The 26,689-nt window shown below is 38.4% G+C and overlaps 2 protein-coding genes across 2 annotated transcripts; one reads left to right on the top strand and one right to left on the bottom strand.

Annotated features, from left to right (window-relative positions):
* The first annotated feature begins 415 nt into the window (after positions 1-415).
* On the top strand, positions 416-1,156 carry LOC145076316 (uncharacterized). Its single transcript, XM_079022240.1, has one exon. It carries the CDS (start codon positions 416-418, stop codon positions 1,154-1,156), a length of 741 nt encoding a protein of 246 aa, XP_078878366.1.
* A 21,275-nt stretch (positions 1,157-22,431) lies between these two features.
* Positions 22,432-26,110, bottom strand: LOC145075004 (sodium/calcium exchanger NCL2-like). The gene is made up of 8 exons (XM_079021307.1): positions 25,672-26,110; positions 24,705-24,851; positions 24,351-24,538; positions 23,965-24,255; positions 23,753-23,865; positions 23,395-23,683; positions 23,033-23,305; positions 22,432-22,955 (listed from the first exon to the last, which is right to left on the bottom strand). The coding sequence occupies exons 1-8, from the start codon at positions 26,081-26,083 to the stop codon at positions 22,707-22,709; spliced, it is 1,962 nt and encodes a 653-aa protein (XP_078877433.1). The 5' UTR covers positions 26,084-26,110; the 3' UTR covers positions 22,432-22,706.
* Between the last annotated feature and the right edge of the window lie 579 nt (positions 26,111-26,689).

Below are 26,689 nucleotides of genomic sequence, written 5' to 3'. Positions count from 1 at the left end.
CAAATGGAAAGGCATAATCGAGCTTAAACATACCATTGAATAATTTAATGAATCTCAAAAGATCTAGGAATTTCATTCAAAACTTAATTCATTTAAATTTCGTTTTCGTGGTGAAATTGGTAAATTTTCATTTACCTACCTTTAAATAATTTGCAATTACATTGCGACAACCCTTTTCTGAATTGTGAATTATTTAGTTGGGTCCTAGCCTTAATATTTCATTTGGGTGTCATATTAAGGATTTTCAAATCTAATAAAAACTTGTCTTTCTTTTTTTCAGATGTCTACCTCAAACGACGCTTTTGGCTCCTCCTCCTCCAACAACATTTCATCAAACACCTTCTCGCTCTTGAGCATTTGTTCCAAGGTCACATTTGATGGCACCAAATTTAATGATTAGATGCACAACATTAGGATGTCCTTGCGATTCGAGGACAAGGAATATGTTCTTGAGAAAGAGCTGAATGAGATAGATGAATCTAAAGCTACTCCTGAGGAAATAGCTGAGTATAGGACCCACTACAAAGATGCTACCAAAGTATCATGCATCATGGTGGCAACTATGACTCCTGAGCTACAACGGTTTTATGAGGACTATTGGACTTATGAGATGTGCAAGGACTTGATGGAGAAGTACCATCCAAGAGCACGACAAGAAAGGTATGAGATAGTCAAGTCACTCATAACCAACAAGATGAAGGACGAAGAGTTCGTCACGACCCACTTGCAGTGCATGCAACGCTATGTGGATCGTTTGCTGAAACTTAACGTGAATTTCGATGAGGAATTGGCTATTGATATAGTATTGCACTCATTACCTTATTGTTATGATCAGTTCGTCATGACCTATCATCTGAACAAGGAGGAAACCATGTTGAGCCAGCTCCAAAGCTTGTTGAGAACTACTGAGAGTGGAATGAAGGGAAAGGGTATTACCTCCTCTCCTACTGCTGCTGCTCAAGTCCTGGAAATTGGGCAAGGAAAGGGGAAAAATAGGAAAGCTGCCTCGAAAAAAAACTGGAAAGGAAAGTCCCAAGCAGGGTCTTCTAGTAGTGGACCCAAAGGACACTCCAGTATTGACTCTCCTCCTACCTCGGATCCAAAGGAGGCCACGTGCTTCTACTGCCAAGACAAGGGGAATTGTAAAAGAAAATGACTCAAATACTTGTAGGATATTAAGGATGGCAATATCAAGCCTACCTCGGCAGGTATTTACACTATTATGTCTAAAAACTCACCGCATTCTAATTCTTGTGTCCTTGATACATGATGTGGTTTTCACATTTGCTCTGACTTGCAGGGACTAAAAGAAAGTAGGGATGTGGAGCTTAGGAAGATGAACCTGATAATGGGCAATAGGAGATTGTCATCTGTTACCAAGATCGGCGTTTATTCTTTAATGCTTAGTAGTGGGCTGTGTTTAAACTTAAAGAATTGTTGCTACTCGTCAGAAATGACGAGAAATATTATTTCTTTTCATGGTTTGTATAGACAAGGTTTTAGATATTATTTTTACAATGAGAATGGATCTATTCCTTCTTATTATAATGGTGTATTTTATTTGAAGAATTACCTTGTGATGATATATATGAAACTGTGATGGTTGTAGACAATTTAGGAAATAGTGTATTACAAATTGATTCGTCTAATGGTTTAGACAAAGCATGCTTGTGGGATTTTCATCTTGGACATGTCAACAAGAAACGCATTGCCCAACTCCAAAACGATGGATTATTGGAGTCATTTGACCTAAGGCCAGATGATACATGCGAATATTGTTTGCTTGGAAAGATGACTAAATCACCTTTCAATGGTACTTGTGAAAGAGGTGAAGGATTGTTGGTTCTCATACACACGGATGTGTGTGGGCCATTTAGATGCACCACAAGAGATGCAAATCGATTCTATGTGACTTTTACTGATGATTATAGCATATATGGCTATATCTACTTAATCAAGCATAAGTCAATACCTTTGAAAAGTTCAAATAGTTCAAACAAGCAGTCAAGAATTAATTGGACAGGAAGATAAAGATGCTGAGATCTGACAGAGGTGGTGAGTATCTTAGTATCGAGTTCCATGAATACCTCAAGGAATATGGAGTTGTTTCACAATTTACACCTCCTAGGACACCACAACTTAGTGGTGTGGCTGAGAGGTGTAATCGAACCTTATTAGACATGGTTCGTTCCATGATGATTCAAGTTTCACTTCCAATATCATTTTGAGGGTATGCCTTAGAGAATACCGCCCATATTCTAAATCTAGTGCCAACAAAGAAGGTTGCCAAAACACCTCACGAGATGTGGATAAGGAAGGTTCCCTCATTGGCACATATCAAGGTTGGGGTTGTGAATCTTTCGTTAGACGAGAGACTCACGACAAGCTTGAACCTTTAAGTGAGCGATGTATTTTGGTCGGCTACCCATAGATGTCCTTTGGGTACTTGTTCTACAAGCCTAGTGAGAACGTGGTCTTCATAGCACAAAGATGAGTCTTTTGTGAGAGAGAACTCATATGCAAAGAGGATAGTGGGAGTACAATAGATCTTGAAGAAATTTAAGAATCAAGCGATGAAGGAACCTCTAACACTAGCACTCAACCTGAGGAAGAAATTCCTGTTAAACCTATTGACGAGTCATTACCTCTTAGGCGCTCCACTCGTGTTAGAATGACATTTGAGTTTTATGATTTCCATATAACTACAGATGGTGATACGTTTATCAGTGATAGTACACTGGTAAATTTGGATGAGCCTTCTAACTACAAGGAAGCTATGGCAGGCCCTGAGTCTGCTAAGTGGAAAGAGTCAATGGACAACGAGATCAAGTCAATGTATGAGAATCAAGTTTGGAACTTCGTTAACAATGTACCAGGTCGTAAGACAGTTGGGTGCAAATGGATCTTCAAGAAGAAGACCGACATGGATGGAAAGGTACACACCTTCAAGGATCGACTGGTGGCAAACGGCTTTACTCAAACCTTAAGGGTTGACTATGATGAGACTTCTCACAAGTAGCTAAGATTAAATCTATTAGGGTTATGCTAGCTATAACTGCATTTCATGATTATGAAATATTGCAAATGGATGTCAAAATTGCTTCCCTTATGAAAAGTTGGTTGAGGATGCTTACATGAGTCAGCCAGAGTGTTTTGTGGATGCTAAGTACCCCAATAGAGTGTGTAAGCTTGAGAAATCAATCTATGGATTGAAGCAAGCTTCTTGCAGATGGAATCTTTGCTTTGATGAGAAAGTCAAAGAGTTTGGTTTCTCTATGAGTGAAGATGAGTCCTATGTATATGTCAAATCTAGTGGGAGCATATTCAGCTTTCTAGTATTGTATGTTGATGGCATACTACTCATAGGAAACAACGTTCTAACCTTGCAGGAAGTGAAAGCCTAGCTTGGAAAGTGCTTCGCTATGAAGGATCTAGGAGAGGTTGCCTATATTCTAGGATTAAATTTTTTTTGAGGAATAGGAGTAGAAGAATAATTGGACTTACTCAAAGTACTTACTTGGATAAGGTGCTAAAGCGTTTTAGCATGGAAAATTACAAGAAGGGATAGTTACCCATCCAGAGTAATGCCAAAATGAGTAAGACTCAGAGATGCTGAGTACTGATGCTGAGATAGCAGAAATGAGTCGAGTTCCATATGCTTCTGCCGTTGGATCGATCATGTATGCTATGGCATGTACTCGCCTTGATGTGGCTTTTTCTTTGAGCATGGTAAGTCGATATTAGGGAAATCCAGGTAAGGCTCACTGGATAGCGGTTAAGAACATTTTTAAGTATCTGCGAAGAACTAAGGACTGGGTTCTTGTACTTGGTGGCAGTGGTGACTTAAGAGTTACTGGATATAGTGATGCCAGCTTTCAGACAGACAGAGACAACTTCTGTTCTTAGTCTGGTTGGGTGTTTACCCTTAATGGAGGAGTAATGACTTGGAAAAGTTCCAAGCAGGGAACAGTGGCTGATTCAACCTGTGAATCAGAGTACATTGCAACGAGCGAAACGTCGAAAAAGGATATATGGTTGAAAAACTTCACCGGAGATCTTGGAGTAGTGCCAGCCATAAAGGAGCCCATGGAGGTTTTTTGCGATAATGAAGGAGTGGTTGCCTTAACCAAGGAACGGAGGGATCATGGTAGATCAAGACATATCGATAGAAAATATCACTTTATCAGAAATCGAGTAGAAGAAGGACACCTCGTCATTAAGAAGGTATCATCAGAAGAGAATCCTACAGATCCTCTTACAAAGGGTCTGAGTGCCATAAAGGAGCCCATGGAGGTTTTTTGCGATAATGAAGGAGTGGTTGCCTTAACCAAGGAACGGAGGGATCATGGTAGATCAAGACATATCGATAGAAAATATCACTTTATCAGAAATCGAGTAGAAGAAGGACACCTCGTCATTAAGAAGGTATCATCAGAAGAGAATCCTACAGATCCTCTTACAAAGGGTCTGAGTAGGGTCAAGCACATTCAGTATGCGCGGAGCATTAGTTTGAATGATAATATTAGTTTTAGTGATTAAATAGATATTTGGAAACTTGTAACAATATAAATGTAATTGACATTTAATGATTAAGTAATGGAGATTTATTTATAAGTATTGTTTACTATCTTTTGTCAATTGTTTATCATTGTGTTTCTCTTTTGCATGTTTTACTTCCTAGATAATAAGATTTTTGAAAACATCCATAGTCGATCATACTTTGGAAGTAAGTAGTGAATTAAGATTGTCGTGAATTGGATTGTGGATTGTCTAAGGGTTTAGACATAGAAATGGTTTGCTACAACATTCACGAGTACTTTTGAAATAGGGATTTAAGTATTGGATTAAACCACACTCGAAGAATTACTCCATGGAATTTATCACGAGTAATTCTGAGACGATAATATCGTATAATTTTTAAACCGAGATATATGAGTTGTTTTTTATGAGTTGGTTGCGCATTGATAATGCGTAAACGCATCAGTAACATGATGTTATAAAGCGTATTGGTGTGTACGATTTGATGAGCAAATAGTACAAGCATATAAATAAAATTTTATCTATTCCTATTGCCCTAAGGGAAAAAGTGATATCTTGGGCCCCTCGATGATTTGGTATTGACTTATGTGCCGGGCCTGGTCAGGACCGAGTTGATGTGTTTGATGAAGTTCTTTGTCATTACAAATCAGAAATCGGGAAACAAACAAATGGAAAATGAGAATGATTTTGTTCCATGTCATTTGTCCACATGATATCTTGCAGAACGGAGGATTATATGATCCCTTATCTTAGGACACGTAACTGACTGGGTCAGAGTTCGAAAATGGCTTTGAGAGCTACAACTGCTAGTCAAATTTTTAGGTCATATTTGCAATCATAGTTATTAGACTTATCCAAGTGGGAGACTGTTGGATTAGGTGTCTAAGCCCATAACTATAATTGGTATGTACTCGATTTGATAGTATCATGATCCTTTTGGGTTGCCTTCACACTGGCAACTAGACAGCATGATTGTTGGAGAGAGATGTTGAATTTATTATTTGGATTAATAAATTGGTGTATAAAATGATTTATTAATATGTTATGTAAATAATAAATTAATTAAAATCATATTATTAATTAGTATTTAATCAGAAATGAATTTGGAATTAATTTTGGGATTAAAGGAACCGATTAAAAGTACAGGAGCTGTTTTGTAATTATTTGATAGTTGGTGTTTTAGGCTAGTAACGGTTGGTCCAGGTATTATTTATTTATCTAAATATTGGAATTTTATGGGAACTCGACGAGTTGGGGAGCTCCACCTCGTCGTGTCGAGAATTTTGTGGACGTGGATTTTAATGTCCTAATTTGACGAGTCAGGGAGTCTCAACTCGACGAGTTGGTGGCTGAAGATGAAACCCTAATTTTAGGGTGTTGCACCCTATTTAAAGGATTTTAACCCCTTGGTTGGCCTCCTTACCAACCACCCTTGTCCAGAAACCCTAGATTCATGTGTCTCCTTTCAAGTTTGAGTGTGTGAGCTTTGAGAACTGATTTTGGTGGTTCTTTGGAAGGAGCTTGGAAGTTGGAAGCATCTAGCTTAGAAGAAGGGGTATAGATCCAGAATCTATTCATTAATAGCAGTCTTCTTGAGGTATAAAGTCGACATCTTGCCTTGTATTCCTCTAGATCACTTTGTTTGAAGTTTTAGCATGATTTTGGGTTTGTGGTTGGGTTGTCTAAGATGTTGGGGTTTCCAGGGGTTAGTAAGTCATATCTAGCCCCTTCATGGCCTTTTTTGGCCTAAAGTTGCAAACTTTATTAGTCCCTTTCATGCAATGAGTCCATCTTTAAGTCTTTATTAAGCCCTAGAGTGTATTTTAACTTGCATGGACATAAAGTTGGAAACTTTATGTGATTATCCGACCTTTGGACTCTAGATCTGTGTTTTGGGACTATATTGGGAGAGTTCAAGGGCTTAATGAATTAAGACTCACTCTAAGGAGCCTAGGCTTTGGGTTTACATCTTATTGGATGGTTCATAAGGGAAAGTCAGAAACCTTACCCTTCTAGACATCATTTTTGAAGAGATCTGAGTTTTGGATTCACTGGTTTTGATGGATTCAGCTTAATTCATTAAGAGGTTGGTTTTCTGGCCAACTCGACGAGTTCATTAGTGAACTCGACGAGTTGATGGGATTTTTCCCGATCTATACGGATGATAGAGAAACTAGACGAGTTGAGGGACAAATCGATGAGTTTGGGTCAACTCAGACCGTTGACTTTGACCATTAGCCCTAGTCTTTGACCAAGTTTGACTTATAAGGAGTTTTGGGGCATATTGAGTTGAATCTAAGGAATTGTTTCGGTTTAGGGGTTGTGTTGAGTTGACATTTGGAGCCGAGACCTAATCTGCTATTGTTCAGTATTTGAGGTGAGTTTCCTCACCATACCATTGGGTCGAAGGCACCAAAGTCGGACCATGTTACTTAGCTGTAATTATTATTTGTAGATGTGCTATCTGTTGGGTTATGAGAATACTAACACTCTTATGGTGTACATGCAACCCTAGAAACCTTGGATCTATGTTTTCTCTAAAATACATGCAAATATGATTTCCAAGGTTCACAACCTAACTAGCATGTTATGGGGTACTTGTAATACAAAGCTTTAAGTAGAATAACATACCTTTCTTTTGTGGTTGATTGCTTAGAGTTTTGAGCCTAGCACCAATAGTGTGGATGCCTCAAGTGGTGTCACAAATCACCAAAACAAGTTGGAAGCTCTTGAGAGAATAAAAACACTTATAGAAATCGACTCACTCTTATGCTCACACACACTAGTGCCAATTCTAGAACCAAGGACTCCTTTATATAGTATGGAGGATTAAGGTTAAACCCTAATACCCATGACTATTCATTTACCTAGGATCCATGGGTTAAAAGCTCCATGGACTATCCATGGACTCCATATACTCTTAGCCCATCCTAAATAAATCTTATCCCAATCCATATATATAAATAAGAGTCCATATTTAATTAGCTCCATTTTGATCACAAAATTAATTCTTGATCAATATTAATTAAATAATTATGATATCATATTAATATATTATAACTAATAATGTATTAATATATCATAAACATCTTATTCTCAATAGTATATCCATACAAGTTGTTAGGTGAAGTGCAACCCAAATGGATCATGCCAGGTTCGGTCAAGTTGATTCCAAATATAGTTATAGACTTAGACACCTTATCCAACAGTCTCCCACTTGGATAACTCTGATAACTATAGTCGCAAGTATAACTCCAGGAACCAACCAGCAGTCGTAGCTCTTTAAAACTCCGTTGAACTATGAAGCGCCATTTTAGATAAGTGATCATATATTCCTCTGTTCTCAAGATATCAGCCGGACAAACACATGGAACATGGTCTAGCTTATTGTCCAACATTTGTTTCTCGATCTCTGATTTGTTTGACATAGAACTAAATTGAACACATCAATTAGGTTCTGAGCGGGCCCGACACATAAGTCAAAACCAAATCATCGAGGGGCACCGATATCGCTTCTATTGCTAGAAGGAACAGATAAACTTCGACTCATATTCTTGTACTAACTACTCGTTGAATTATGCACAAAAGCACGTTTTATGACATCAAGTTACTGATGCTTTTTCATATAATCAATGGATAATCAACTCATAGTCAACAACTCATATCTTTAGGTTTGAAGATATATATGATATTACCGTCTCGCGATCACTCGTGATAAATTCCATGAAGTGATACAAGCGAGCGTAGGTTTAATCCAATACTCATACCTTATGAGCACTCATGAATGTTGCAGCAACCATTGCTATGTCTAATGCATCTTAGAAAAATATTACAAGACGAATTCATGACAGTCTTGATTCATATCAACTTCCGACATATGACCGACTGTGGAGAGTTTGAATAAAATAATTATTCTGGAAGTCAAAACATGCAAAATTGAAACAATAGTAAACGATCAACATAGGATAGTAACACTTTACTCATAAATAAATAACAAATTTTATTTAATCATCGAATGTCAATTACATTTTACAAGTTTCATAAATCTAATTATTAAAAACTAATATCGTCCCTCAGCCCGATGCTTCTTGCATGCTGCAAATGCCTAACCCTAGTCAGTTCCTTCGTGAGGAGATCTGCGGGTTTCTCTTCTAACAATACCCTCTTTGCCACGAGGAGTCCTTCTTCTATCTTGTGTCTTATGAAGTGGTATTTTTGTCAATGTGTCTTGATCTACCGTGATCTCTTGGCTCCTTGGCTAAAGCAACTGCACTATTGCTGTCACAGAAAATTTCCATAGGCTCTTGTATAGCTGGCATAACTCCAAGGTCTCCAATGAGGTTCTTCATCCATATCGCCTCCTTCGCTGCTTCACTCGCTGCTATGTACTCTGATTCACAACTAGAATCAGCTACTGTCTCCTGCTTGGAACTTTTCCAAGTAATTGCTCCTCCATTTAGGGTAAAGACCCAGCCTGACTGAGAGCTGAAATTATCCCTGTCAGTCTGAAAACTAGGATCACTATACCCAATCACTCTCAAGTCATCACTCCCACTAAGGGTAAGGACCCAATCTTTAGTCCTCCGTAGGTACTTGAGAATATTCTTTACCGTAGTCCAGTGTGCCATGCCAGGATTTCCCTGAAATCTGCTAACCATGCTCAAAGCAAAGGCCACATCAGGGCGAGTACAAGTCATAGCATACATGATCGAGCCAACAGCGGAAGCATATGGAAATCGACTCATCTCAGCTATCTCAGCCTCTATACTCGGACTTTGAGTCTTACTCAGCTTGGCATTGTGCTGGATCGGTAAATCCCCTTTCTTGGAATTCTGCATATTGAATCTTTTCAACACCTTATCCAAGTAGGTACTCTGACTAAGTCCAATTAGTCTCTTACTCCTGTCTCTCATTATCCTTATCCTTAGGATATAGTCAACTTCTCCAAGGTCCTTCATAGCGAAACACTTCCCAAGCCAGGACTTAACCTCCTGCAAAGTTGGGATGTCATTTCCTGTGAGTAGTATGTCATCCACATACAACACCAGAAAGCTAACTATACTCCTACTAGCCCTAACATACACACATGACTCATCTTCGCTCCTCGAAAAGCCAAACTCTTTGACTTTCTCATCGAAGCAAAGATTCCATCTACGAGATGCTTGTTTCAATCCATAAATGGATTTCTCAAGCTTACAAACCCTATTAGGGTACTTTGCATCGACAAAACCCTCTGACTGAGCCATGTAAATATCCTCTGCCAACTTCACGTTAAGGAAAGCGGTTTTGACATCCATTTGCCATATTTCATAATCATGAAACGCAGCTATGGTCAGCAAAACTCTAATATACTTAATCTTTGCTACTGGTGAGAAGGTCTCATCATAGTTAACTCCCGAAGTTTGAGTAAAGCCCTTTGCCACCAGTCTTGCTTTGTAGGTTTGTACCTTCCCATCCATGTCAGTCTTCTTTTTGAAGATCCATTTGCACCCAACTGTCTTACGACCTGGTACATTTTCAACCAAGTTCCACACTTGATTGTCATACATGGACTGGATCTCGCTGTCCATAGACTCCTTCCATTTAGCAGACTCAGGGCCTGCCATGGCTTCCCTGTAATTATTAGGTTCATCCAAATCTATTAGTGTACTATCACTAATAAATGTATCACCTGTAGTGGTGATGTGATAACTATAATAAAAATCAGGTGTGTTCCTAACCCTAGTGGAACGCTTCGGAGGTACAGACTCATATATCGGCTCAATAAGAGTTTCCTCCTCAAGTTGGTTGATAGTGTTTGAGGTTCCTTCACCAATTGACTCTTGAAGCTCTTCAAGGTCAATTTTCCTCCCACTGTTTCCTTGGCTTATGAATTCTCTCTCACAAAAGACTCCCCTTCTTGCTTCAAAGACCACATTTTCACTAGGCCTGTAGAAGAGGTAACCAAAGGATCTTTGTAGATAGCCGATGAAAATACACCTCTCACTTCGAGGTTCAAGCGTATCATGAGACTCGCGCCTCACAAAAGCCTCGCAACCCTAAATCTTGATGTGATCTAGATTGGGAAATTTCCCAGTCCACATCTCGTGAGGTGTTTTGGCAACCTTCTTAGTAGGGAGTAGATTGAGGATATGGGCGGCAGTCTCTAAGGCATACCCCCAGAATGAGATTGGTAATGAAGCTCGACTCATCATGGAACGAACCATGTCCAATAAGGTCCGATTGCGCCTCTCGGCAACACCATTTAACTGTGGTGTCCTAGGAGGTGTCAAATGTAAGACTATCCCACATTCCTTAAGATAGTCAAGGAACTCAATACTAAGATACTCTCCTCCCCTTTCGGATCGGAGCATCTTGATATTCCTGCCCAACTGATTCTCGACTTCCTGCTTAAACTCTTTGAATTTTTCAAAGGTTTCTGACTTATGCTTGATTAAGTAGATATATCCATATCTGCTATAATCATCAGTAAAAGTCACATAGTATCGATTAGCATCCCTTGTGGCTGATTTGAAGGGTCCACACACATCTGTGTGTATGAGATCCAACAAACCCTCACCCCTCTTGCAAGTACCAGTGAAGGGTGACTTTGTCATTTTTCCAAGTAAATAAGACTCGCAACTATCATCTGTTTTTGGGTCAAATGATTCCAAAACTCCAGCCTTCTGGAGTTGGCCTATGCGTTTCTTGTTAACATGTCCAAGACGACAATGCCACAAGGATGCTTTATCTAATCTCATCGAAGAATCAATATGATATACATTATTTCCTAAGTTGTCTACAATCGACACAGTTTCATATACACCATCACAAGGTAATGCTTTAAAATAAAACACATTATTATAAAAAGCATCAATAGCACCAATTTTATTATCAAATGAAAATATGAAACCTTGTTGTACAAACTATGAAGGGAAATAATATTTCTCGCCATTTCTAACGAGTAACAACATTTATTCAAATCTAAAGTTAACCCATTATTAAGCAATAAAGAATAAACTCCAATCTTTGTCACAAGTGATGCTTTCCTATTGCCCATGATTAGGTTTATCTTCCCGTGCTCCACTTCTTCACTACTTCTTAGGCCCTGCAAATCAGTACAAATGTGAATACCACAACCCGTATCAAGCACCCAAGAGTTAGTATGCAATGAGTTACCAGACAATATAGTATAAATACCTGCATGGGTGGGTTTAACTTTCCCATCCTTCACATCCTGCAAGTATTTGGGGTAGCTTCGCTTCCAGTGCCCCTTTTCGCGGCAGTAGAGGTATTGTGCTTCCTTTGGGTTTGAAGAAGGAGGAATGAGACCTTTCTTGGTCCCATTTGAAGAGGAGCCATCAAGGGACTTTCCCTTGGTACCCTTTCGAAGGGGTCTTCCTCTTCTTCCCCTTTCCCTGCCCAATTTCCAGAACAGGGGCTGCTGTAGGAGTAGGAGTAGAAGTAACAACCGACTTACCTTTAAGGCCACTTTCAGCGGTCTTTAAAAGTCCTTGAAGTTTGCTAAGTGTAACTTCCTCCTTGTTCATATGATAAGTCATACGAAACTGATCATAACATGGAGGTAAGGAATAGAGAATGATATTAATTGCCATGTCCTCAGGGAAGTCCACATTAAGCTTCAGCAACCGGTCCACGAACCTTTGCATCTTCTGCAAGTGACCGGTGATGGGTTCACCATCCTTCATCCTGGTTGTTATCATAAAGGAGATGATTTCATACCTCTCCTGACGAGCGCTCTGATGGTACCTATCCATCAGATCCAAATGCATCTCATAGGGGTAGAAATCTTCATAGGATTTCTGGAGTTCGGGAGTCATGGTAGCCAACATGATGCAAGACACTTTGGTAGCATCCCTTTCATGTGTAGTGTACTCCGCAACCTCCTTAGGAGTAGCAGTGGACTCATTGATAACGTTAAGCTCCTTATCAAGGACATATTCCTTGTCCTCATAACGGGTAATCATCCTAATGTTTCTAATCCATTCATTGAAGTTAGACCCATCAAAAGTGACTTTCCCACACAAGTTCATGAGGGAAAAGGAGCCTGCAGGGTTTGAGCCAGTAGTAGTGTTGGAAAACATCTGAAAGAAAGAAGGACAAGTTTAATTAGATGAAGAATCCTTAATAAGTCACCTAAATGAAATATTAAGGCTAGGATCCTACAAACTATTTCATAACTTGGAAGAGGGATGCCGTAATCCAAGCTATAAAATATTTGAAGGTAGGTAAATGACGATTTACCAATTTCCACCACTATAAACGAAATAAATTATTAAGTTTTAATTGGATTTGAAACTCCTAGATCTTTTGAGATACATTGAACTTTCAATGGCATGTTTGAATCTCGATTGTGCCCTCTCAAGTTTGCGACTGGGATGCCGAGGATCACAAACAAGGCATGAATAACCATGCAGATTGACTTGGTACCCTTAATTTTATCACCTAATCAGTGTGCCGGTTAACGACACACGCTCCACCGATCTATGATAAAACTTAAGTCACCCTTTGCCACTCTTACTAGTCCTAGTTAGTGTACCAGTTAACCACACACGCTCCACTAACGACTTGGTAAGGTACAAAGTGCAATTTCATGGGTTAGCACCTACTTCACATTTTCCTAAAGTAACTAAGATTAGGAATTAATAAAGGTTTAGTTACTTTATAATTTCATTATACTTTTAATGAGGATTTAGGTCCTATCCTAATAGTTCAGCACACGACCCTCCACCAGTCAAGGAAGCGGTGGGTGAGAGTGGACACCCATTAAACTGCCATTTTATAGGCAGTAACCTAATACCCCCCTTATAGACCGGCTTCGTGAATGAGGCATACTAACGGTAAGACTGACTTATTCTTATATATATATATATATATATATATATATATATATATATATAATTAAACTTTTAATATTATAGAAGTATAAGGGTTGAATTTTAAACTTTTAAAATTCCAAGGATCTATTTGGAATTAAAGTATTAATGTGTGAGACTTTAGAAATTCCAAGACTTGAAGGCAAGTATTGAAACTATTCAAGACTTTTCATTTCATAACTTATGAGTTTTAATGGTCCATCAAAATGAAGACTCTTCATTTTATGTAACCTCTTATTCTTTAATCACACTTTTAAAGAAGTGACTTTTGGTTATCCATAACTTGAGGACAAGTTATGGACTCCATCATTAGCCATTAAGATCAAGAATTATACTACAAACAAATTACACATAATTCCTATGATCTTCTAAAAACTCATAAGAACATAAACATTCATATCAAAATTTCAAGAATCATATTAACACATATAAAACATGGAATTTTGATATTAGCCATTGTAAATGGATTAGCATAAACATTATACCATCTAAAACAAGTTTTAAAACACCAAAACAGTTTAGGGTGATGTTTCTAGTCCATTTCCAGCAGCAAAACTTGAAAAACTGCATTCTGGGGCTCCTACTCGTCGAGTGAAAGAACCTACTCGACGAGTAGGATGAATTTACACATGGACTCGGTGAGTTCATGCTGCAGAGTGCAAATTTTTTGAGCTTTTTCAACAAGTTTGCATCAAGTATCAAGAATACAAGCCTATGCTCTGATACCACTATTGGGTTATGAGCATACTAATACTCCTATGGTGTACATGCAACCCTAGAAACCTTGGATCTATGTTTTTCTCTAAAATACATGCAAATATGACTTCCAAGGTTCACAACTTAACTAGCATGTTATGGGGTACTTGTAATACAAAAATTTAAGTAGAATAACATACCTTTCTTTTGTGGTTGATTGCTTGGAGTTTTGAGCCTAGCACTAATAGTGTGGATGCCTCAAGTGGTGTCATAAATCACCAAAACAAGTTGGAATCTCTTGAGAGAATAAGAACACTTATAGAAATCGGCTCACTCTTATTCCCACACACACTAGTGCCAATTCTAGAACCAAGGACTCCTTTATATAGTATGGAGGATTAGGGTTCAACCCTAATACCCATGACTCTTCATTTACCTAGGATCCATTGGTTAAAAGCTCCAGGGACTCCATATACTCTTAGCCCATCCTAAATAAAACTTAGCCCAGTCCATATATATATATATATATATATATATATATATATATATATATATATATATATATATATATATATATATAAGAGTCCATATTTAACTAGCTCCCTTTTGATCACTAAATTATTTCTTGATCAATATTAATTAAATAATTATGATATCATATTAATATATTATAACTAATAATATATTAATATATCATAAACATCTTATTCTCAAAAGTATATCCATACAAGTTGTTAGGTGAAGTGCAACCCAAATGGACCATGCCGGGTCGGGTCAAGTTGATACCAAATATAGTTACAGACTTAGACACCTTATCCAACACTATCAATGTGTTATGTACCCATGTAAAGACCATATGGGGGTTCCTATGGAAGTTGGTTAAGACCATGTGGGGGTTCCCATGGCAGTTGGTTAAGACCAAGTGCGGGTTCCCATGGCAAAATAGATAACAGGTAGATCTAACAGATCACTAAGCATAAGATCATCATATCTAACAGGATACAGATCTAACAAATCACCACAATACTCAATTATACTATAAACCATGATAACAATCCAAATGGTCGACATTGGTGCCTTCGACGCGTAAGTACAGTGAGGAAAACTCACCTTGCACTACCGAATCACAGAGACGATCCTTGCCTACTGGCTGACAGATCCCCGAACTGTCAATATCAATATAACACCCCATCAACAGTTGATCAACACGAATAATCTCCGACTGCAGATCCGCTAAAATATGTGCACTATCAAATACCACAAATGACAACCTATTAACATCTAGCTCGGGACTCACACTACAAGTCCAAATTAGGGTAAAAGACCTTTTTACCCTTCCTCAAGCTTGGCCCAAGGCCAAGGCCCAAACTAGATGACTAAAGGCCCAAAATCCAAAATAAGCATCTACGACCCATATATCCAAAAGTTAATCCTGGTAAACTTATGGGCAACGGTCAAATGTCCAAAAAGGACAACTATTCAAGAAAACTCAACATGGCGGAGTACGCCCCACGTACTTACCTGGTACGCCCATCTTGCACCCTTTGGAGCCAGTACGCACAACGTACCAGATGGGTACGCCCAACGTACTCTTCTGAACTCCAACCACTCCAAAAAAACACTTAATCACTTAATTCCTTGCTCCAAACTCTCAGATTTGATACCCATTGATAACTTATCACGTAAAGTTGGCAACTTTACTTGCATGCATGGCTTAATGGGACTCTAGAGCTCAAAAGAGCTTAATGAAGGGTCTTAACACATGCATGAGTCCAAATAAACCAGAAAGATTACATTTTTATGCCTTTGGAACAACCTTAGCTCACAATGACCAACCATAAGAGGATAAAAAGACCATAATCAAACCCAAAAGAAGATCTAACCAAAGAGATGATAAAGAGTCAAATTTTTTTTTTTACCTTAAATAGATTGCAATAGATGGAAAACTTCTAGATCTACAAGCTCCAAGCTCTTCAAAGTGCACAAAAGTGCTCCAAGATCCTTCAAAACGGCTTAAAAACTCCAAGATAAAGGTTAAGGGTCGACTTTAAAGGTTTAGGAGGTTTAGAGGCTGATAAAAGACTAGGCTCATGAAACAAATGAGGTTTAAATAGGGTCAAGGACCAACCGCGACCATCATACCTAGGACGCCCCACATATGCATCTAGTACGCCCCGCATACTATATTTCCCTCAAAAACTCTCAAACCTCACTCGACCTTAACTCGTTCGTTCTAAGTCCATTTCCAATGAACTTTATATCCTCGAAAAGGTGATGAGAAGCCCTACACTTCTAACAAATCACCCTTGCCTTAAAACTTCCCGAACAATAACCCAAATATCATAAAGACCCGAACTAACAAATTATGATTATACCCTTGGGCTCCATCGAACACTCGGATTAGTTAGAATTTAACACCCTCATCCGAAAAGGGTCAAATCATTTTTTCCCAAGGCCCTAAGCCTTATGATAATTGATGATCGGGCCACAGCCCCAAATAATGAAGCAAAGTAGAAACCGGGTGTTACATTTTCATTGCATATTTTTTGGTGTCTTGGAGATATCTACATCGTTAGATAAGTATCAGGAGTCTGATAGTTTTTACTATTCTAAGTGTAGCTCTTGGAATGACTAGTTGGGGCGTGATTATTCGGTAGGAAGTTGATCAGTTGGCCCCTTCCCTTGAATCCCCTGAAGCTAAGACTACTGGCTTGGGATCTGGGGCTCCCAAGTCATCGGGACATATTCATCTTCTTGGTCTTTCTTGGTTTGTGTCCTTCGACAACTCGTACCTACGAGCTGTCCATTGTTCGTGTTCATGTGTGAGCCGTGATTGGTTGTTTTAGGGATGGTTGTCTTTTAGAAGACGATTTTTAATTTCCTCCATTCTCCAGCTTTGGTTGCCTGGTTATCACCTTTGGGCGGTTTTACCTCCTTCTGCGTGATTTTTTTATTGTTGGCTCTGATTTTTGCGGGGTTATGGACTAGATGTCGTCCTAGGGGAAACCCCTTCCAATTGCGGAATCTTACAGTTGTAGTGAGTCTCCTATCCACACCCTCTTTTTTGGTGCAGTTTCCTACCCCGCTGCTCCGACATTGGCGGTTCATTAGTTGTGTTTCTGGTCGAGCTCTGTGACTTCACGTGTGTGTTCCCTCTTTTCCTCCTTTTCCATGCTCTGTGCGCTTGTTGCACGAAGACTTGTAGGTATGCTCAGTGATATCCAGCCTTGCTTGGTGTTGGTGCTGACAATCCTCGATGTTTCTGGAGTGGTAACATTGTTGCTATCGCTCCCTTCTCCCCCTTAGTTGTTCATTTGGGGTTGGCGTCCTTTCCTCCTGCCTTGGGTGTGGGTGTTTTTTTTTTGTGCTTGACCATATGGGTAGTAATTATAGTTGTGTGGCGCTTTCTTGGGATATGTGCGGTAGCCCAAGCGAAGATCGCCCGAAGTGGTTTTCCCCGTGTATTTAGGGTTGTTAGTATTGCTGAGTCGTTGGTTGTTCTGAACTGTACTGTACCATGTATTGTTGATGGGATGGCCTGTAGCCGGAAGAGGGCAGGTCACCCTAGGATCATATCGTCTTCTGACTTGTGTTTAACTATCGAGAACTTGATTATCCTTGTTACCCTTTCCTTTTGATCGTGGTTGAGTAGTGCCAATGGGAGGTTTATAGTCCTGAGCGGCCATAGCTTGTGTCCTGTGAAGCCAACGAGTGGGGCTTGGGATAGGGGTTTTAGGTTCCTCTTCCAGGATGGCGGGAGTCTTTCGAAATAGTGCTCGTAGAGGACGTCGGTGCTGCTACCTCCATCGACTAGGGCTCGCCAGATTTGATGTTATTGGATGAAGGCAAGGATTATGATTGGGTCTATGGGGTCCCAGTCGGGTGCTCGAGGGGTCTTCCGGTGAGAAACTTATGTTGATAGTATCGTCGGGTGAGCCGTCGACGCCATTGGCTGGCAACCGACGCCTGCCTCTGTTCTCGGGCCTTAGAATTGCGAAGATTTCCTCCTTTTTGATTGGTTGTTTATTCGCCTCCTTTCAGGTTCTCCCCTCTTTCCGTTCGGTTTCGAAATTTGATCGTAGAGTCTTTGCAATTCCCATTAAGTATCCACTCAGTTGCTTGTCTTCTACTTCTCTTTTGAGGATCACGCACCTCCAGTGTTGTGGGTTTTGCTCTTGTGGTATTCGTAATATTTGTTTTTCTCTTTTTCCGCACGCTGAGGGGTTTTTTCTACCGCGTGTACTTACAACTTATGGCTCCTGGGATTGTCTTTGACGAATGGGCAAAATCTACGTGATGAGTGTCTAGAATGTTAAGTATTTTATGATGACTTCCATCGTTGCGCTCCTTGTGGCTATGACGGTAGTGGGAGTTGGCTGATTTTTGTTTGAGGTAGGCGTTCACTAAAACTTTTAGATTGGTTTGTTTGCATTCTTCTCTCTTGATCTTCCTAAGGTATTTTTCGACCTATATTTGAGCTCGCCCCTAGATTTTGGCACTGTTCCTTGCATTTTCCTTGATAGGGGGCCTAGGAGTACCCCTTGGGCGAAAGCGCCCGTGACTAGAAATTCCTCGTGACCGGGGTCGCTCAGGGTCACGAGGTTAAACTAGTCATAATATGCTCGGATGGATTCTCCCTCTTTTTGCTTGCATGCCATGATAGAGTTGGCATCTCCTTTGACTTTACTCAACTGTATGAATTTGTGGAGGAAAAGATACATAAACTGTTCAAAGATGGAGATACTTCCCGAACGTAGTGCCTTAACGTGACCGAGAAGTAAGTGCTTGTAAATCTCTTGTCCATTTGGAGGGATGTCATTGTCCACTCGTCGGTGTTTATGTGTTCGACAAGATTTGTCATGCTGTCATACTTTGGGATGTTTGGGATCATGCGGAATGTGGTATTTCATACTGTAATAGTTCTTGGCAGAACGTCGAGCTAATACTTGTTACGGGGCTGTTCATGTGTGGGTAGTAGGGTGCTCCTCTAACGATCGACCGTTGCACGTGGTATGGGCTGTTGTACCATTGTCCATACTCATAATGGTATCCGTGGTTGTACATGGTCGCTTAAGGGATATACGGTGCCTATGTGGAGTATGTGTGCATCGGATGATTCGGCTGCCAACTTGACTCCGTTGGCCCTGTAGTGTGTGAGTTCATCCCCTGTGTTTGTGTGCCTTGAATGTTATGGGTTTGTGGCTGCGTTTGAGGGTACACGCCTTGGTAGTGTTATGAATACAGATTGAACGGTGGTTGTTATGTAAATAGCAGGATATGTGACATGGCATCCATCGGGAGGAATAATGACTTGCATGCATTGGTGGTTCAGCTGATAGAATGGTGCCAGGGGACCAGGCGCTGGTCCCCACCTATCATGTCGATAAATGTGGTCGATTTGCTGTTTGTTGTGATTGGGTGGTCGGTGCTCTGTGAGGCACTGGTGGTAGTCGTGGACGGATGTTCTGTTGCGACATGCGATGGTCGCCATAGACTAGTGATGAAATCCGTCGTGGGTCCGAGTGGCGGCATCATCGACGTCTATGTGAGCGGCTACCCTTCCAGTGTCAATGGACCGTTTTCGTCGAGGAACTGCATTGGTCTAATAGGGCTAGTGTCGTCACCTTCCTGCCGTATCGGTCATTTATCCGTCATTTTTGTCGCCTGGTGTTGTGAAGTGGGTTGTGCCATATTGGGTGTACGTCCAGATGGTGCCAACTATTGTGATATGTCTTCGACATAACTCCATCTCTTTGAGGGATGGAAATGAAGGGCCTGAGAATCACAACAAAGAAAACAAGATCGTTAGTCGTCGTCTGGGAGGCCATCGTGGAACGAGGCTCCGACGATCAAGCTAGTTTGTCTCTTAGAGAGAAAGTGACAAAGTGTTAGGTAAGAGTTATGGGTGGCATTTGTTCGATCACTTCCCTTGGGGGAGAAAGGACCTTTTATACCTATGGTTAGGGGGACAGATCCCCAACCACACCTTTTACCTTTTCAGGTTTGGCAAGGATAGACGGCCTTCGATTGGTAGATCGTGCTCCACGAGTGGTTGTTCGCTATTGGTGCAGGTTTTCCAGGAGCGGTGTCCTGAGTGCTACACCTGTCACTCTGGGAGGCAATTGATATTATTTTTTCTTGACGCTGACCTTGGCATTTAGGGGACAAGGAACGAATACAGGATCGCGAGGGCGAGGGTGAGGACGCGTAGGCATACGTCGTCCTTTGCCTAAATCGTCTATCAGACTGTCGGTTCCGTTATGTTTAACGTATTCCTGGTGGGATACGTTATCAATAATATATTGTATAAAGGAAACGTGCATGGAATGATGTTATAAAATATAGTTTTGTGTATGGAATGATGAGTAAAAGCTGTAGTTATGTAGTCAAAGTTTATTCGTTCTTTTTTCCATAAAGGAAAAGCGATATCTTTGGGCCCCTCAGTGATTTGATGTTCATATTCATGTGCTAGGCCTAGCCCAGACTAAATTGATGTGTTCAATTTGTAGTACGAATTTAGTAATCATAAATTAGAAATCAGGAAACAAAATCTTGGACTATGAGATTGATTTGTATCAATGTCCCGTGTCCATACGATATCTTGTAGTATGAAGGAATAGATGATTACTTATCTAAGGTCCAACGTTTGATTATATCAGTGTTTGACAGTGGCAGTGGAAAGCACACTTTGCTGGTTATTCAAAGTCTATATTGGCAATTGTAGTTGACGACTTGTCTAAGTTAGAGACTGTTGGAATAGGTGCCCAAGGTCATAACTAAATTGGTCAAGGTCAAAAAATATATGGAATAAAATAAAGTCTTTTTCGGGTTGCGCTAAATAACAAGAAATAGTTATAAATGACTTTAGGACAGAGATAAAATGATTTGTTAGTTTATTATATGATTAATAAATTAATTAGGAATATTTGGAACTAATTAATTATTAACCATGAAAAACTTTGGATTTTATTTGGGGTTAACTGAAAGTAATTAAAGGTGCAATTTCGGAATTGTAATTGTTCATAATTGAGCGCGGAAGACAATTCTAGATGGTTATCTAGAATGGACTATTTTATGGAGCCTTTTAGGGTTTCTGGGATCTTCTTGTAACTGATAAGGATAAATGTCTTAAATAGAAAAAAATCTGATTATTTTATTATTCAAATCATGGTTTATCCTGGAGATCCCCTAGCTATAAATGTCTTCTTTTGGGCATCATATTTTGTGGTTCTCACTTCCCACAATATCGAATATGATTTCCACAAGCCGCATTTGCTTTCCTTTTGATTTCTAGTGTTCTAGAGTTTTACGTCTGAGCCATTAGAGGTGTTCATACTTTTGGCACTTGCTTTCCATGAGCTATTGAAGATCAAAGGAGTTAGTATATTCGATTATACTAAAAGGTATCTTTTATAATCCTTGTATATTCGATTATACCTAGTTTGTTCAAAGTTTCATAGTATGTTGCTATAATGAGAAAATGCTATAGATTCGGTTTCATGTACCCATAAATTGTCTTATGTGAAATCCGGTGCAAATATCTTTTAATGTAACCTAGAAAACCCATCATGCACAACTAGAGAATAACCTCTCAGAGGGAAGTTTTAGGCGTGTCGTGGTAGTACGTATGACCACGAACAACCTCGCGGAGGGAAGTGTGATGAGATGATCCGTGTTTCTAGAGAATAGCTTCATGGAGGGAAGTTCTAGTTGCACAGTGGTTAGAAATATGATAGCATATGTTTTGTGATAGAATGCAAAGTAATATGTTAATTATTGCTTGTTGTGATGTGCTAAGTTATGTGTATTGCATGTTATTTGTATAATATGTGAGTGTTGTGACTACTCAGTAAGCCTTAGGCTTATAGTTGCTACTCTACGTTTTTATAGCAAGTCTATCAGATGAATGGATGGCAAGGGAGTCGACATGATTGTGACATCTGGACATTCCTAGGGGATGATGTTTACCCAATATCTACCTTATTACATATTCATTTTCAGAACAATACTTATGCTTCCTCAATTCGATGATATTGTGGTTCGGTTAAAGAATATAATGAGATATATTTGATTTCAAAAATGAAGTGATTATAGTAATGATGATTCATGTTTTCTACTCTGTTTTTCAAAAAAAAAAGGATTAAATTTTAGGATGTTAAAATTAGCTTATCAGTATATATAGTAAAAGGCCATTGAGAAATTGAATTAATATCCATCATATCGTTTTTCACCTACAAGTTAAGCTTTACAGCGAATCGACTCGTTATAACGGTGCAAATGGTTATAGGTAACATAAAGCACATACTCAATTCAAAGACAATTTCACACACAAATTGATGATGAAAGATGTAAATCAAAGAAGTTTTCGACAAGAAGAAACATATAAAGGTACGAACTAGGCTCGGATTAAAATATTCTTTACCTTTTTGTTATAACCACTAGATCTTGAGTATGAATTTTCATAATAAATAAATAAAGTGTTCTTCTACATTTGAAAAAAAATTATACCAAAATACCGTCCTTCGTTGTTGCTACATGTAACCATATCTCCTGACTTAATCAAATGAGACAATGATCTTTTGTGTAGATTATAGTTCAAGTCAACTGAAAAGTATCGGCGACAAAGTAAACCATGACCAAAGATAATGGATAGAGAGGAAATGCAATAAACAACGTCCAATTTGGAAACTTGGATTTGAAACTTGTGAGGATCCCCATTATGATGCAAACGATGACAACAACTAGAATCTCAGCCGAAAAGTGCCATGTCAAACCACGAAAGTATATGACCGAAACAAGAACAAATAAACCAAGGATATTATTCATGAAGACTTTGTGGTATATCTGCATATTAACAAAATTGAGCATGTCACGTGTATGGAAGGTGTACATAAACACATAATCAAGGGAAACGTACGTACCTCAGAGAAAGTTAAAGATGTTGTTAGATGTCTTTTCTGACTCGCAGCTCTAATGGCTGCAATGGCTGTTCTAGCATTTGTAGCCAAGGGTACCAAGATGAATGACACGTAAAAAGGCTCTATATTTAAAGATTCTGAAAATTTTCGTACACTCTCTACCAAAGGCTCAGCCAAGATTGTCAACATAATGATTCCCACTAACAATAGTGTTATTGCCTTGAACTTTTCCTCAGCTTTTGCCTTTGCCTCACCCCTATGGAACTTGTCTATTTTCTGTATAAGAGTACACAATTAATCGATCATACAACATGAAATATGAATCAACATTCCTTGAAAACTTAATCATGCATGGTGGTTATTACTTTGTTGTTGTCGTGTGATTGTGAATCTTCTTCTTGGTTGTTGTACTCTGATTGCTTTTCTATGGTATGTGAATCTACAAGATCGATTTGCTTGAGCCATTTTGTAATACCGGATTTGAATTCTTCTTGATCAATTTCTCCATTTTTATCAATGTCTAAATGTCTCATTATGATCTCTGCCATTTCCTCGTCTATAAGTATCTCATCGGAGTTTTGTTCCATGAAGTAGTTCTTCAGTTCGCTTCGTGTAATTGACTTATTTTGATCATCATCAATGCATTCAAAAAATCTATGAGTTAAACAGTAATTAGTTAGACAGTGTTGATCACAATATTGTTGTTACCATAGCTGATCTCACCTATCTATGGAAGATTCATCTATAGCTCCATTTTCCATAAACATTTTCTCTCCAAAAACATGGGAGATTAATTCCATCAATTTGTTTTTATCTTCAAGCAACAATTCCGCAACCTGAAAGATACAACAAAACACAAACATCTCAATAGCTTAAACCAGATTTTGTTGAATTACATCGAGTAAATAATACTGGTTTAATCGTTGGATGCTGACCTGATTGTATTCTGTCCCTGATTTATCCATAGAATACGGATCATCCATCAATTGTCTTGTCTCATCAATCCACTTTTCAAACTTATCATAGAATTTATCTCTTGTCATTGCTTTTGCATCAGTAGGCTGAGGATGTTTCAACCATTTCTCCATTTCTTTTTGCTTAATCATGAGATGTTTTTCCCTATCGAGCATTAGTGCTTGTACTTCATAAAATGGTACATGCATTTCAACTTTTCGTTCAACCTCTGCATACTCCAGTCTTCTTTTTTGGATCCGTGAATCATAACTCTACAATAAAAAAAAAGTTATCAACAGTTATAATTGTTCAAGTATCTTCATGCAATCATGAAACTTTTCTCTTAATCCAACGATATGATGTATACCTGATAGAAGAAGTAAGAGAATAAGCAGATAAGTGAAACACAAAGTGACACAAGAAGCACGATCTTATATCCTTCACTAGAATACCCTAAACCAAACACACTCGGTATTAAAATAACTACCAAAGGTATCAACGAAAAAAACATAACTTTCGCATGATATTTGGTTTCCACATCGGTGACGACACCACCTGTAAAAAATATAAACATATTTAGTACGTTCATGGGGTGATCGACTTAATTTTCTAACAATCTTAATTACATGATTTTTAAACATATGAGGAAGAAACAAATTATATCGATCATAAGTCATAAAAAAGATGAAGAATGCAATCCGGTTAATTAATGGTTGTGCACCTTGATATTTTACTGATTTTGTTCTAGCACAGATGAAGCATACTCCCCATAGAAGTGTGAGAAGCAATATTGACGATCCAGCTAGCAACCCAGCACCCGTTACAACATAATCTTGAGCTTTTTGTTTGCTAGTTGTCAATCCAGTTGCTGTAATCAGTAATATTGGAATAATCCATTAATTTTTTTAAAGCAAAAGAAGAAGCAAATGGCACATTAGGTGTTAATTATTTTGTATCTAAATGGCTCATGAATTCTGTTTGACCTTCGTATTGTCTTAAACTCTTAATTAAGGCTGCAAAGCCATTTTCATTTATATGTGTTTGTTGAAGTAGTTGCAATAGTCTAGAAGTCAGATGTCTATTTAATGTATGTTCAGTTTTGTGTTATGAACGCTAGTAGAAGCAAAAAAATGAAGTAGTAATTGAAGTCAAAATTTTTTGGCAGTTTTTCTCTTTTCCGCTGCACACATACGAAAACAACAAGTTTTCCATTTCTTTTTTTATTTTTATGTAAAAGTAAAGTGATATGAAGTAGTAATAAACCAACAAATAATTATACAATAAAAAGTAGGAATGTTAGAAAGTTCATGAGTGTCAAAATTCAATCAAAACATGTTCAATTGAACTCCACAACTCTTTACCTATTACTTAAACATTTGGCTAAATTTTTGGAACCAAAGCAATCACATTTGTTAGATTCAAATTTTTTTTTGTAGAGATTAGAGAACACCCTTGACAAGATGACAACATAGGATTCATGAAAAAAAAAACGGTAACCACCCTCATAAATGTAGAAAAGCCTTCGAAACGGCTTATAGAAACGAAGAAGAAAAACTTCATCCCATTTCCTGATTTTGGAAAATATATGCATATTAGATCGAATTTGGTAGCCTGGCTAAAATGCATATCATAAATATCAAAAATCATGCCTTCATCTTTATATGGACTACATAGAAAAGAGAAGTTACCAAGAAGTATTAAAGATTCCGGGAGGGAATCAAGAAGCTGAGAAAACATTGCAACATAAAAGTTCTTCCCAAGAACACGAAAAATTCGTCCATCACCACCAGCATATGATTCTCCATGATATAATAGGTACTCGTATATCACAATGAGAAAGATATGACTCGGGACATTGCTTGAACATGGCAAAAACCCGTACATTAGCTCACAGTGGTCTTCTGAATAATCATGTCCTTTGAGATGCAGAAAGGACTCTGGCTCGTGTTCTTGAGCAACACCATCACTGACACCATCATACAACTCATAATGAAGGTGACGACCTACTACATTCCAAGGTAATAGGAAAAGAATAAAAACTAAGTAAGATGTGATTCTTGGAAATACTTTTCCCATTTCGAAAATGGTGATGGAACTCATTGAAATTGTATATATATGGAGAAAGGGAGGAGGAAATTCATCATCGTTTACCAATATATTTTTGGTCTTTATGGTCTTTTAGTTAAAGAAGTATACTTTTTTGGTCTTTATGGTCTTTATGGTCTTTTATACTTGTTCGTCTTTTTTTAATCCTAATATAATTAATAGTAGTTAAAGTCTTCCTTACACATTAACTGTTCAAATTTTAATTAGTATCACGTTCTCTTGATTATTAGAATATAAAACATGACAATTAATGCTTAAAATAAAATAGGAAATACTTCAAACAGTAAAACAGGAAATACTTCAAACGTAGTACGTAGCATGTTTTAAAAGATGGTAAAGCATACCATTTTGATGGCCACCGAAATCAAATGAAAGCAAACGGTAGAGTTCTAATACTATTTTGGGTGTCTCGAAACTTGAATCAATTACTACTTGATATTTTGCACCACCATTTCTTTATTGTACATTGCACCATCTTAAAATAAGTGGGTTTGATAGGTAAAAAAAATAACTATTAGGTAATATTATAGAAAAAAAAATCATATTTTTCATTTTTTTCAGTTTAAATTTCATTTTTTAAAAATAACATAACATTTATAA

The sequence above is a fragment of the Lactuca serriola genome, chromosome 9 (genome assembly GCF_051521515.1).
Source record: "Lactuca serriola cultivar US96UC23 chromosome 9, Lser_US96UC23_V15, whole genome shotgun sequence".
Taxonomy (NCBI): Eukaryota; Viridiplantae; Streptophyta; class Magnoliopsida; order Asterales; family Asteraceae; genus Lactuca; species Lactuca serriola.
This window is presented reverse-complemented; position numbering and strand designations above follow the sequence as displayed.